This window comes from Pseudochaenichthys georgianus, chromosome 19 (assembly GCF_902827115.2).
Source record: "Pseudochaenichthys georgianus chromosome 19, fPseGeo1.2, whole genome shotgun sequence".
NCBI lineage: Eukaryota > Metazoa > Chordata > Actinopteri > Perciformes > Channichthyidae > Pseudochaenichthys > Pseudochaenichthys georgianus.
This window is the reverse complement of record NC_047521.1, coordinates 13,173,874-13,187,307: the sequence shown is the minus strand read 5'-3', so window position 1 is coordinate 13,187,307 and position 13,434 is coordinate 13,173,874. Positions and strand designations below refer to the sequence as shown.

Here is a 13,434-nt window from a genome sequence, read left to right as displayed (position 1 = left end):
ATGGCAAAGCTGCCTCTCTAATTAGATTTTTAATCCAGGCCTTATCTGTATTTTTAACTGTTTTTATAACCACATTTATGGTTATTAAAATAATGCTGTTTTTCCTGTCTTCAATTACTCAAGATTACAATGAAGCAGTTTCCCTTTGTATTAAACATGCTACAATGCAAATTTAAAACCAAACGTCCCACTTTCTTTTTCCTCTCAACGCTACAACAATGGGCCAAATTCAACTCACAGCCCCTTTGCAATTTCATAATGTCACCTTACTGTCTTGTTTTGTATCGTCTTAGTCTGTCTTTGTATTATCATCTTTTAATTTCAGAATTCTTCTGATGTATCTTATACAGATGTGGATTTTAAGTGAACAGTAACAAGTCCTGCTCTTAAGCATGAGTAATTAATCATGTAAACTATAATGAAGAAATATGACGATAAGTGTTGTAAAAAATTATAGGATTTGTGAATTATTAGTTTTATTTTTCAATATTGTCCTTCTGTATCTGTTTGTGTAGTGTTCACAAATGTTGCCACAGAAGATGGACAGACAGAAATATGGACTATTTCTATACACTGATGTATGCTGTACTGTATGTACATCAACTTTTGTACTCTTTGTCGTGCTTAAATTGTACAAAATGCTTTGTGATCTACTTCATAATATTTGTGTTTCTTTGTAAGAGGGCTATGGTATCATTAGGAAACACCAGAAACAAACAAACAAACATGTAGAGCAGGAATATGATTTATTTTTGTTTCATTTCAATGGCAGTTACTTTTCAAGAGTACAGACAAGTTGTAGATCAGAGCCAGTGGCATTCAAGGTTGATGGTCGCCAGCAGCATTTTAACATTGGGCTCATTCCAGGCCTTCTTGACCCTTAAATAATAAAAATGTAAATGAATTTTGTACCATTGAGTGCTTTTAAGTTCATTCTTAGCGTGAGGGTTTGAGTGGTTTTAAATATTTTGAATGAATATTGGATGTTACTGTAGATGTATTACACAATAGGTTTCAGGTTTGTATCATTATTAAAATGACAAGGAAACAGAACAGTATTCTACATTTCAATGTGCTTTGTCATTATGTAAATTCTTGGACAATAGTTTCTATATTTTTCCCTCCACGACAGCAATTTTCATATTGGAATTTCTATTCGCGCCAGAACATTATTTTTGACAAAGAAATTGTGCCTTTTATAATGACTACAGTGAAATCTGTAAGCATGTATCAGCAGGAGGCTCCTTTTTTAAAATCTTCCTGGAAGATTTCCGGGAAATCAATTCATGATTAGTAAACAGCACAGGAGTTTACTCTTCAAAGACTTTGACACAATACTAATTATTAGCCTCTCAGTCATTTTTTTGGTAGAGATCTCTCTTTAACAATGTGACCACGATAGTTACTAATCTGAACATTTTTAGTAGTAATAGTTTTATTTTGTTTCTTGTTAGTCATTGGCTGACAAACACAGCATTACAAATGAAAGACTATTTACTACAAGGTATATTGGCTGGGATCTTCCAAAAAAAGTGCAAACGGCCTAAATAGGCTCGAATCAGCTCGTACTGCATGGGAAACAAAATGTTTTTAATAGGCATCAAATCTAAGGATGAAGAGTCGAGCATTCTCTTTATGAAGACACATTCAAACTATTTTTTAGCATTTTGTTATTCAGTCTTTTTGGCAAGTGTAAGCTAAAAGCCTGAATGCCTTTTGAATTTTTTTTTTTTTTGTATTAACTGACAACCTACTGAAAACCTTCATGCAACTGTGAAATAACCTAGACAAGATGCATTGTGTATATTTGTGTTGAAAATTAAACATTTGATTGTTTGAAATGTTACTTTAACAAGTTAAGGTCTTTCAAATCTAGAGTTCCCAGTTGGTTTTCCTGTCTGCTTCTGGGATAACAGCCCAGTTAGGGGAAGGCGTTCCTGCAGCGAGCCAGTTGAAGTCATCCACCTGGCTCCAGTTGTTTCGATGCCGGTCCAATCCAGAGACAATAAAGTCCTCATCAAGGGTGGGATAAGAACATGTAAACGGGGCAAAGCCAACCCCACGACAGTCCTCTACGATTGCTCGGCTGGTGATGTGCAGATACACCTGTGTGTCTGTGGTGTTGTGGGTCCGCAGCTGCTGACAAGGGATGGCCAGAGTGCTGTTCCTACAGTGATCAACAAATACTGAACTTGACACGGGACCACAGAGGATCTCACAGTTGTCAATGTGAGTCATGTGCAGCGTGCTAGGAGACCCAAACAGACGCACTTTACAGTTAGTCAGATGAGTCAACAGCACGTCTTGTTTATGAATCTCCTCTGCTGTCTTTATCACACACACATTGTCCATGTTGGAGAAGCAGCACTGCACAGACTCTGCAGGAGCTACATCCACCTTGGTGATATCAGTAACTGTAGGTGTGTCTGTCACTGGGGGTGCAGAGACCTTATCTGTTGCTTTACTGCGAGCTCGAAAGGCAAACTTCTTCTTGGGCAGAGCCTCCTCTCTGATGTCAGCTGAGGAGGTGAAGAGTTTCTTCAGAGAATCCTGGGCTCGTCTCAGCTGGTACTGCGTGAGAAACAACATGCTGTCGTTCAGAAACTTCTGCAGCTGCAGCGTTTTGACCGTCGCCTCCTCCAGTGTTTGGGTCACCACCGCACGGTCCGCTCCGGAGCAGCTGGACAGCAGATCCTCGATGGAGGCCCGCTCTGCGTTGAAAGTACTGCTGAAATACCCGCTCTTTTCCTCGGCGACAGACTGGCTCGCTTGAGCTTCCTTCTTCCGCTCGGCATCCTCTGCCCTCGCCTGGTGCCGCTTCTGAAGCCGCTCTTGTATCTTGTCTGCGCCACTTTCGCCAGTAACCCCCGTTTCCTGGCTATGTTCAGCCATTGCTTCCATGTTGTTGCACTGTCAGTTGTTGCGGAAGTGACAACAGCATTTATTTCTTCGTGACTCGTGGGGCCAATAATGGAGCTTATCGCCACCTGCTGTATGGGACATGTCACGGCGGCAAGTGATCTGGACCATGATAATAACAACTTTATTTACTTTTTATTATATATTATATGTACCTTTATTTATAGCAATAATATTATTAATACATTTTTCTGTGTTTTGTTTATTTTCTTTACCAATTTACTTACTCTTATTATCATTATAAATAGTGCTTTTGGGTTTATACATGATGCCTGTACGTTACAGCATGTTCTTTGTGTTGTTTTACTTATGTTGTACGACAAGTACAGTTTGTATTGTATTATGGAAACCAGACAGAGAAACTGAAGTTAAAAGATAACATGTAGGATACTGTAAGTGCAAAAACAGACACACATATTTACCCAATAGAATAGACTATGATAAAAATGTCAATAAATAAGAATTCATTAAAATGCCTTTATCTGAATAAAATAAAAATAGTTCACAGTATGAAGTTGACTTTGGACTTTTTATTTAAGTTATATTTTCAAAGTTTATTATGTGTAGATTAGTAGGTAGGTCTTACGAAGAAACATTTCCCCCCACAGTAACATCGTCATACCTGAGCAACGTTAAGGTGTGGCACACACACTAGAGGCCCGCCCTCTACCGTTGGTAATGATTAAGTCTAAGAAAATGTATTCGCTATTCATTATGGCATTGATGCATGTTATTATAATTAATGTAAATATATAAATATGTCAATAAATTATTTGTGGTTATTTTATCCATAAAATTCCTATTCAAATTTCTGATGGTCGTAAACACTGCTGAGGATGATTTGGGTTGCCTTGTTCTGTGCACTACCCCAACAACCCGTGCGGTGATGGCGAGGAAACCCCGTTGACAAGGCACTGCTTTTTCATGACGGTGAGTTTCCCTTTGAGTGTATTATAATTTTGTGATAAAAATTTCAAGGAAAAAACACACACAACCTCCTTCCTCCCTTCCTTCAGGGAGGGAAGAGAGTTTGAGCGGAGAGAAAAATCTATCTGAGACAGAACAGGGACAGTGAGAAAAATATATGAGTGGGAGAGGGAGAAGGAGGAGGAGGAGAAGGAGGGGGGGAGCAAATTAAAAGTTGCCAAATGGAGATATTGGGTTTCAAGAGGAGTGAGACAGGAGTAAAGGGTTTGCCTCTTTGAGTCGTCTTTATGTTGTGCTAATCGGGATAAATGTTTACGGCTTTACACGGTTTAGTCCTCTAGCATTTTCGACGAATCCACCCGACGTTTTCAAAACAGGCGTCGTCGACACCGCGGCTAGCTAGCCAGACCAGGCCGGTGTTAGTTGTTAAAATGTTACGGAGCGTCCTGTCCGCAGAGCTACCCGACCAGAACAAGGGCTGCTACAGAATCCCCCGGTTGAAACGCGTCGGTTATGTATATCGAGACAAATGTGACGTTTTTCATCCTGGCAGATGAGCCACATTGAGGACAAATGAAAGCCTCCCCAACAGAGAAAGAAAGATCACGTCAGCGACGACCAGCCACAGGCTGGACGACGGGCGTTTTGTGCTGCTTGAATGCGATTATCTTTCTGTCGATTCAGTCTATTTTTGGAAATAAAACTCGCAAGCTGTACATTAGCTGGCTTTCTAAACCAACCGCGGTACCAGCAGTAGTAGCAGGACTGCAGTAGGGACTAGCTTGGTATGCGTCGAAGCATTCAAGCTAATGCGGATTTCGGAGACTACGAATTTAAGCCCTAAATTATACAAACTGTACAAAGTATCGGAAAATATAACTTTATTTTCGACAACACTGATCAGAATTGCCTCCATGTCTGCAAATCTTTTGCTTTTGAGCTACTTAAAACGCAATTTTTAGTCAGCTTAGGTACTTTAGCTCTGTCGTCTTTTTAAAAATGAAATAAAGTAAGCTAACCGCTTAACTATGGTGAAAAGTAGCTCACTTAATTGTTAACATTGATTACGTGTATATTAACTACTGCTTTGCTTTTTAAATACATTGATAGATGACAAATGAGTGTAGTGTTCTTTTGTAGTGTATTTGATCTACTCAGTCCACATATGGAGCTTCTTTTGTGAAATAAAATGTCACTGTGTTAATCGTTTGGTTTCCTTTTTTGTTGGGAAAGGTCGTCATTGCTTCCCCTCGTTTTTGTAGCTTTGTGTCCACTTTTAAAGGACACAGGAGCCCCTCTGCCTGTTGTAGCATATCTCCTGAAAAATAAATGGTTGCACATTTAGTGTGGATATTAAATGAATTGCAATATTCTATAATTGAGGAAGCGTTTAGTGGTTTTTATGGTCTCTAAAAGTCAGTTAGCAGAGCCTAGTTTGCACAGCAGCCCTGTCGTTCTTTGTTCTCCCTGAACCAAAGATGGAGGCTGAAGTGGCTCTGTTGTAAGGACAGCCTATGGCAGGGTAACAGCCATTTTGTGGCATTGCAGTTTCATCTACGCAGCTACATAAGAGTGTATTTCTCAATGACTTAACAGAGTACAACATAAACTACGACTTCAAATCATCTTAATACATTGTTGGATGAATGACCAAATAATTGTTCTGACATATAGCTAAATTCCCTTGTAATGTGCTCCACATTTCTTAAATACAATTAAAAATAGTAACCTCATAAGATATTCAAACACTCATTACCCCTCACTGCTGCATCAAATTAGTGATCATAAGTTTGGCTTGTCGTCCCTCTTTTATAATGAAGCACTAAGATCGCTGCATACCTTTGCAGGCTGACAACTTAAAGCCAACACCTCTTTCTATGTAGAAACTCAAACAACCATGGTATAAATGGAGCAGCAGGGTGGAGTTATTTACACTCTAATGGCCATTTTCAGTCTGTGCAGACAACCAATGTGCGACAGCAGAGGAGGGTAATGGGTGGGAGTTTTATGTGTGAGACAAACATCTGTAGGGGGGGGGTGAAGGCCATCCTGCCCTTCGCTTACAATACATACCCTATTTACCACAGCACTGAATAACACATTTGGCTTCCTCTTCACTCCCACATTTCACAAACCCATATTTTCCTTAATCTCATCTACGTTGTTCCCACAACCTGCTTCTCACACGTTTATTTATGTAATACTAAATGTAGTTTCTCACCCTGCAGCCCAGAAAACAAAGGGTGTTAAATGACTGAATCCATGCGTCCTGCTGGAAATCTGTGAGTGAGATGTCTTTACTACAAACAGAATACATATGCTCCTACTTCAGAATAACAACTAAGTGCATTAAGGTTTATTGTCATGATCAATTAATCCAGCAGTCATGAATTACCTACTCTAAAATTCACATCAGCCCTCTCCTAACCTGCTCCTTTCTATCTCTATATACCTTCCTCTTCTTTCAGGTGTCATGGATGATGAGGACGATCGCCATCTTCTTGATATTTTAGGGTAAAAAACCCTTTAATAAACATAATAGACACTAATATTGGTCATTAACATGCCATTCACAATGTGAATTATTCGTTAGTTATTGTTACTAGGGTCCCACTTTGCAATCAAAGCTACAAGTATCTGACAACTTATTTGTTAACTTTTGATAAATTAGGAAAGTTGGTAATCCTATGTCCCATTCAGGCATTCAAATTATGGTTATTCTGTCACTCCTTAAACCACAGTAAATACAAATAAATGTTTCTAATGTTGAATTTCCTTCTGCACATTTTTCAGAGATGTGGATGCTTTGAATGACTATCTCCATGGCAGCAACAGCAAGTCTGTGAGTGACTCTTTCATAATGTATTCACAGCCATATGTTTGTCAGAGTAATTACATCACTGTCTTTGATGCATAAAGGATCCACTGATCCTCTGTTAAACTCTGTGTATTCTGTTTCTGCAGATTGAGGAGGATGATGTAACAAATGCAGCTTACGGGTCGGATGGGTCCTTCTTTTCTAGTGACACGGTAAGTGCACTTTGATCCAACAACCACTGTTTTTTTTTTTTAAATTTGTTCACCTTTCATAAAAAAAGGTTATGCAATAGTTTACCCTTTATGTATAGGTTATAAAAAAAAGACCTACAAGAAAGTGTCTTGTATGCAGCTCACATGCAAACTCTCTTTTCATTTTCTCTAAATGCTTCATTCAGGCTGGCTCCAACTCTGGCCTCAAGGATGGCTCTTCTACAATGGGAGATTTCGGCGAGGATTCAACAGGGGCAGGCCTCCAGCTCTCCGGAAGCCTTTCATTTATCGAGGATGAATTGGGGCCTGGGAATTCTCCCGGAGGGGTGGATCTTGGGAGCGAGGACCAGCCCTTTGACATCCTACAGAAGTCCCTTATGGAGGCTGACATCACAGAGCAGACGTTGGCTCAGGAGGCCTTACTGGACTCCCAGCCCGCCCCCACTCTGGTGCAGGCTCCGGTACCCTTCCCCTCCCAGCTGGTTTCTGGGGGGGGTTATGGCGGAGGAGTTGTAACCACGGCGACAGCTGCTTTCCCAACAGGCCAGTTCCTACAAGGGGTGTCCCCGCTGCCCAACGGCTCCGCCCAGCACATCCAGGTGTTGGGCTCGTTCGGGGCGGGGGGTGGTGTGATGACTCTGAGCAACTTGGAGAGATCTCCCCAGCTCGTGTTGAGGCCCGGTGCGCCTGTAGCGTCAGGGGGGGCCACAGCAGGGGGGCAGGTGTTCGCCCCTACCCAAGGGCAGGTGGGCCTACCTTACAAAAACATCCCCCTTCAAAACATCATCATCCAGAGAGGCCTGGGGGGGACCCAGTCTCTTGTTAGACCCATCCAGCCTAAACCCCTCCAAACCGGGGCTCAGACTGTGTACAGCCTTGGTCTTCAGCACACTTCCACCACCATGGCTAATGTAGTGAATGCTAACATGGCTTCTCCTGGGGGGCAATACACAGCCAATGGCTCTATCGTAGTGCAGTCATCACTGGAGCAGCAGCAAGCGCAGGCCCAGACAAACGTACAGCCTGGACAGTTCTCAAACCCCCTGATTACCAATCAAAACGCTGTGCAGATTGTTCAGGGGCAGAACTTTACTCCACAGCAGGGAGGACAGCTCATTTTGAACCAGGGATTAGTCTGCAGGAGTCAGGTTGGAGGGGGTGTAACTCAAACATGGACAGGGGTTTCTTGTGCGAACCCAGCCCCCATGCAGACGTCGTGCTCTACCGGGCGGCTGACTCTGGTGGGTCCAGCAACGACGGGGATCGGTGGTCAAGGCCAAGTGCAGGGGGGCCACGTTCAGCGCCTTCTGGTCACTCAAACTCAGAATTTCACTTCCCTGTCACCTTTAGCCAGTACTGGGACACAGGAAGACTACAGACAGGTATAATCACCGCTGGTTTTTCTTTACACATTCATAATCTGTTTCCTCAAAATGCTTATATGAAAGACATCCCTTTAATTTTTAATTTTTAGAATTCTTCATCACCTGCCCTCAATCAGGTGCAGCTCAGCAGCATCCATGGTAATAAAGGCCGACAAATCTTTGTCAATGCATGATATATATATATATATATATATATATAAATGTAATCTGCTAAACTTAATGTTTCCTTGTTGCTTTCAATTATCTCTTTTAGCCATGACAACAATGACTCAAGACTCAAATATGAACTCTCAGGTATGTCGCTCATCCATCATGCACAGGAGCTGCAACGATTAATAGAGCGTCAGAAATATTATTTTGATAATCGATTAATCTTTTACGTTTTTATTTGAAAAATCTCAGGAAATGCTGTTTTAGCCGCCTCAACTATGCTCATTTCTGACACCCTATTTGTTTTGAAAAATGTGTTTTCTTTCTCCTAATAGATCAGTGCTCAGAAGAGACCTGCCCTTCCACCACTTACAAGAGGAGAAATGTGAGAATAGAACTTACTGTGTACTATTTATTGCCATGTTTTTGTATAGCTTGTAGTTCAGCCAATGAATGAGCCTGTTTCTTTTTCCTGTCGTCTCTATAGGATTTTACAACAGTTGAAGAAGGATCATGCTGGAGTTCAGACTATAGATCTGCGTCGATTCAATTCAATCGATGATGCACTGCAGAAAATCCTTCCGTACCACGTGTTCCAGGGAACTCCACCCAGCCAGGAGGAGTTCTCACAGGGTAAAGCCTTGCATTTATTAGCTTCACCCTAAATCTGCAGAAGTATTGCATGTCAAGGCGTGGCTTTTGCGGATGAAAAGTACCTGCATTGTTTTTCATTTTTTTTACAGTGGATGAAGAATTTGAAGTAGTTGCAACCCAAGTGCTGAAGAGGACTCATGCTATGGTTAACAAATACAGACGGCTACTTATGGTGGAAGCGGAGGTAGGCACACACGAGTAAATACTTGCAAAAACAGGTGTATCATGTGGTGGCATGCACAGGACTCACAAGTTGCCTCTCCTTTCCCTACAGCGTTCCAGTCCGTCATCAGAAATGGTGATGATTGACAGAACGTTCAACCAAGAGGAGCGCAGCAACCTGACACAAGACAAGCGCATGGTACTAGTGGATCCAGGTAAGAGAAACAACAGAAAGCAAATCATTTTCAACAGAAAAACATTTTATAAGAGATAGTTCAGCAAGGACACAGTGCACTGAAATTAATGATTTTCACCACTGGCTGACTGGCCCCCTTAGGAGTATATTGACAGGTCTATTCAATTCAATCGGAGACATAAACATGAGCACAGAATATGTCCAATTCTTTTGTCCCATATTCTCCAAAGTCAAAGTTGAACCAATTTCACACAAGTCACATATCTTTCAAACATTCTGACACTAATATGGCATTTCTTAGACAGATAAGTCAGGAACTGTCCCATCAACACACTCTTGTAAGATCCGACAACACAGTGGTAAACCATCAGTCTTGGGACTTACTATTCTTGCGCAAGCGTTTGTTAAACGACGTCACAAAATATTAAACGTCAACTAAGGTTTGTGAACACCCTGGCTAACACATATACTTAATGCTTTATATGGCTGTTAGTTAGCTAAACTAAGTGGTAGTTTTATGGCGCATTTCCACTGCAGGGCCTCGCACGGCTTAGTATGGTATAGTTAGGCCTTTGTAGGCCAGGCTCACTTTATGCTGCGTTTCCATTACAGTTTAGGAACTGGGGTAGTAACTATAGTAACGCAGTTTAGGTGGAGCCGTGACGTCATCTTCAATGCGAAACACAAAACCAACATCATCCGTTAGCTGTTAGCACTCAGAGCTCACAGCTCCTCATATCTGTTCAGAAACTATAGACAAAAGTTAAACAAGTACATACCACAGACTGTCTGTGTCATGCGAATACAGTCGCTGGTGTATTTATGTCTCATATACAATGTTAGCTTAGCCGATCTCCATTCAGAAAACACACATTTTAAAAGGTTTTTCGCCTGCTGTCTTGTCTGCAGACTTGTCAAAACATTAATGGTTTTTACTAACCGGTATCAGCATGTTGTTACTTCAGCATAATTTTGAAACGTGTATTACAATTAAATCACGGTAAAATATGTTCATTTTGTTGTAGCCCCCTTGCCAGCGATTCTCTCACTAGTTTAGCATATTCAGCCCGGTTGTTGGCCCGGAAAGAACCTGGATTTTGTGCCGCATTTCCACTGCAGTGCGTAGCACGGTTTAAGCGTGCTGTGCCCGGCCCGTTTTTTGTTGTGTTTCCACTAGGGGTAGTTCCGGCTAACGGGTACTGTTTCACAGTTTTTCTGGCAAAATCGTGGTTCTTTCCGGGCCAACAACCGGCCTGAATATGCTAAACGAGTGACACAACAAAAAATGGGCTGGGTTTGGCACGGCACGCTTAAACCGTGCTACACACTGCAGTGGAATTGCGCCATTAGTATAAGAACATTAGACTTCGACCACTTAGGATTCAGGAAGTGTGAATTATTTCAAACAATTTTTTGTTATAGAGCACCTGTCATTTTATATAACTTTTTTTCCCCCCAAGACACATTCTTGGAAGACTTTTGTTGTGGGAGTAAATCCAAACTATTCCAAGTTCCCTCCCCCTCCAAGTCAACGTCCAGCTGTAGCCTGAATCCGTCGGACAGAGGCTCCACGGAGCCACCGCACAGGACAGACTCCAAGCCCGGGTTTGGAGACCCGGGAGGGGGTGGAGATGCAGGACCAGGTGCAGTAGATAAACTCCACCCTCCGCTCTTAGAAAACAAGAGTGTTCTGGAACTGAAGCAATCTCAGCAACACTACGGGCCCAGCAGCAACAACAGCCTCCCAGCTGCCAACAGTTACCCCCAAGGTACCCCCCCACCTTTCACAGCAACATCAAGAGGACAGACGCACTACGAGGGGTCTCACCACCTGTCCTCGCAGCAGATCCAGCCCCAGTTACCCCCTCAGCTCTCCTCCCCCCCTCACGCCGACACAGACTCTGCTCTCGAAGCGGCAGTCAACAGCATCTTGGAATGTTAGGACTGTTATCATCCCTAATGTATCGTTGTTCCCCCTGTGTATCAATCTCCCCTGTTATATTTGTTGTATTCCCCCCACAATCTGTGTGAAGAGAGGTTTACTCTTTGTGATACCATCTCCGGCCATGTAGCATGTATTTAGTTTGTCTTTATTCCCCGTTGTTTTCTTTGGGGGGCGTTTGAGGCATGAAAGCACTTCATATGACCTATGAACATCCGGGAATGTGTGCAATGCAATGTACTCACAGCCGGAAAATGTTTTGATTACTTTAACATTTTAAGAGTCTGCAATTTCAGTAACTTGAATATAAGAGTCCCTCTCTTCACACACACCTTATTAATATTTTGTGCCAGTTAATCACCCCCCACTACCTATGCTGAAAAAGGAGGGACAAAATTACGACTTTGTGCCTAATTCTAGGTTTTTATTTTGAAGTGTTTACATGAAGGAGCTCTATTCAAAAATATCCACTGCTTCCGTTCCTGCATTACAAACATGCATACATGCTTATTGCACCGTGTTAGGTAGATTCATGGTTCAGAGGTATAGATTTCCTTAGGTAAGCTCAGTCGAGACACAATCACATAGACACATTGCACTAAACATACTTTTGCTTATTTCAGGAACTATATGAATATGTGGCTTGCTGATTTAACGCTAGGCTAACTAGAATGTGAATATTTGGAACCAAAACAAAATGTGTTCTCCTGCTTTCAGCTGCCTGCAACAAGGATAACCTCTCCATCACTCTATAAACCAGTCAAACTAGTCACATATAAACATGCATAGTAGTGTTACTGTACTCAGCAATGCTTTTTTTTCTTGTGCTCAAGTCACAGTTTATTTGGCATTTTTTTCTTTTGTACCTTAAAGGTATGCAAGCCCCGACACAGACACAGGACAAATACTCGATCTCAACCACTTTTATCATTTCACAGCGTGTTTGTGTCAGGGGGAGTTTAGTCCTCAGATTGAGGAAGATATGTTACATTATGATTTTTTGTTTTGTTTTTTATTTCCTACTTTTCTTAATTTTTTTAATGACATTAAAAAAAGATGACTGTTTGTTGTTCCCCGACTTCGTGAAGATGACAATATGGTCATTAGTTTATATGATCCTGAAGGGTCATTGATTGTACGTATGTTGATCTGCCTTCTGCATATAATTATATACTGATCATATCCATCTATCTATGCTTTACTACAGTGACATGGCAGTGTGTGTGTGTGTGTGTTACTCTGGACACATACACACTGGTCTATGACTATATTTTCATGTAGTTGGCTTGTTTGATTACCATACTCTTGACTTTATTCACGTTCACTCAGTCTCACAGGATGTTTTCATCACTTTCCAGTTGGTTTTAAAGCATTTCCTCTCTTTTACCCTCTCAGCAGCGCAACCAAAACTCGAAATAGGAGAAAAAGTGGCTTTGTCCAGAATCCCAGTCAGATCTTTACGTCTTTGTGCTGGGGACAACAGATTTGTAGTGTTTCCTCTGGAGCTGTGCCCCTAAAGCTCCTAGTGTGTAATGGTTATGTCTTGATTCTTTTTTTGTAGTTTTTATAGTCCAAACTGAATTTATCATGCTGTAGAATGAATCAGAAATATTGGCCAAGTATTTTTTTTTTAAGTGCATTTTTTAGCAAACCTACAGAGATCTGCACTACAGTAGAAGCAAGACAAAGCAATTTACAAACCGACACAGCACCAAAGCTTGGTTAAACGCTGACTCCGGATAGTGTCACCTATCTGCTACAGGAGCAGACTGAAGGCCTTTTGCATTGGGGGGGGGGGGGGGGTAGAGAACAAACGTCTATTTTTGTGTCTGAGTGTCAGTGGCCATCGCAGCAAGCCTGTATCTCTGCCTCAACCTTTATAGTTCTCCCATATCTACCAGTTCACAATGAGAAAAAAACTCCCTTTTTGAAAGGAAATCTCTGTCATGTAAGTGCCACGTGAGATTTGCTTCTTAAGTGGCTGCTGCAAGACTTTGTGCCTCAATAGCGCTCTACGGGAAAGTTAGTAAGAGCTGGTTCATGTTATCTGGATGCACTTCAGTGTCCGA

The 13,434-nt window shown here is 41.7% G+C and overlaps 2 protein-coding genes across 6 annotated transcripts; one reads left to right on the top strand and one right to left on the bottom strand.

Moving 5' to 3' along the window:
* Nucleotides 1-729: 729 nt before the first annotated feature.
* Nucleotides 730-2,968, bottom strand: tbcc (tubulin folding cofactor C). The gene has a single exon (XM_034107275.2). It carries the CDS (start codon nt 2,899-2,901, stop codon nt 1,873-1,875), a length of 1,029 nt encoding a protein of 342 aa, XP_033963166.1. The 5' UTR covers nt 2,902-2,968; the 3' UTR covers nt 730-1,872.
* An 820-nt stretch (nt 2,969-3,788) lies between these two features.
* On the top strand, nt 3,789-13,168 carry bicral (BICRA like chromatin remodeling complex associated protein). Of its 5 annotated transcripts, none has more exons than XM_034106740.2 (13): nt 3,789-3,849; nt 6,075-6,128; nt 6,315-6,360; nt 6,640-6,688; nt 6,811-6,876; nt 7,062-8,258; nt 8,351-8,399; nt 8,515-8,555; nt 8,747-8,796; nt 8,899-9,044; nt 9,155-9,249; nt 9,340-9,442; nt 10,884-13,168. In XM_034106740.2, exons 3-13 carry the CDS (start codon nt 6,320-6,322, stop codon nt 11,363-11,365), a joined length of 2,319 nt encoding a protein of 772 aa, XP_033962631.1. In that variant the 5' UTR covers nt 3,789-3,849; nt 6,075-6,128; nt 6,315-6,319; the 3' UTR covers nt 11,366-13,168. The 5 variants fall into 5 exon arrangements, with proteins under 5 accessions (XP_033962631.1, XP_071062936.1, XP_033962630.1 ...); XM_034106739.2 differs by lacking the exon at nt 3,789-3,849 and adding an exon at nt 3,916-5,368; XM_034106741.2 differs by lacking the exon at nt 3,789-3,849 and adding an exon at nt 4,093-4,110.
* The last annotated feature ends 266 nt before the right edge of the window (nt 13,169-13,434 follow it).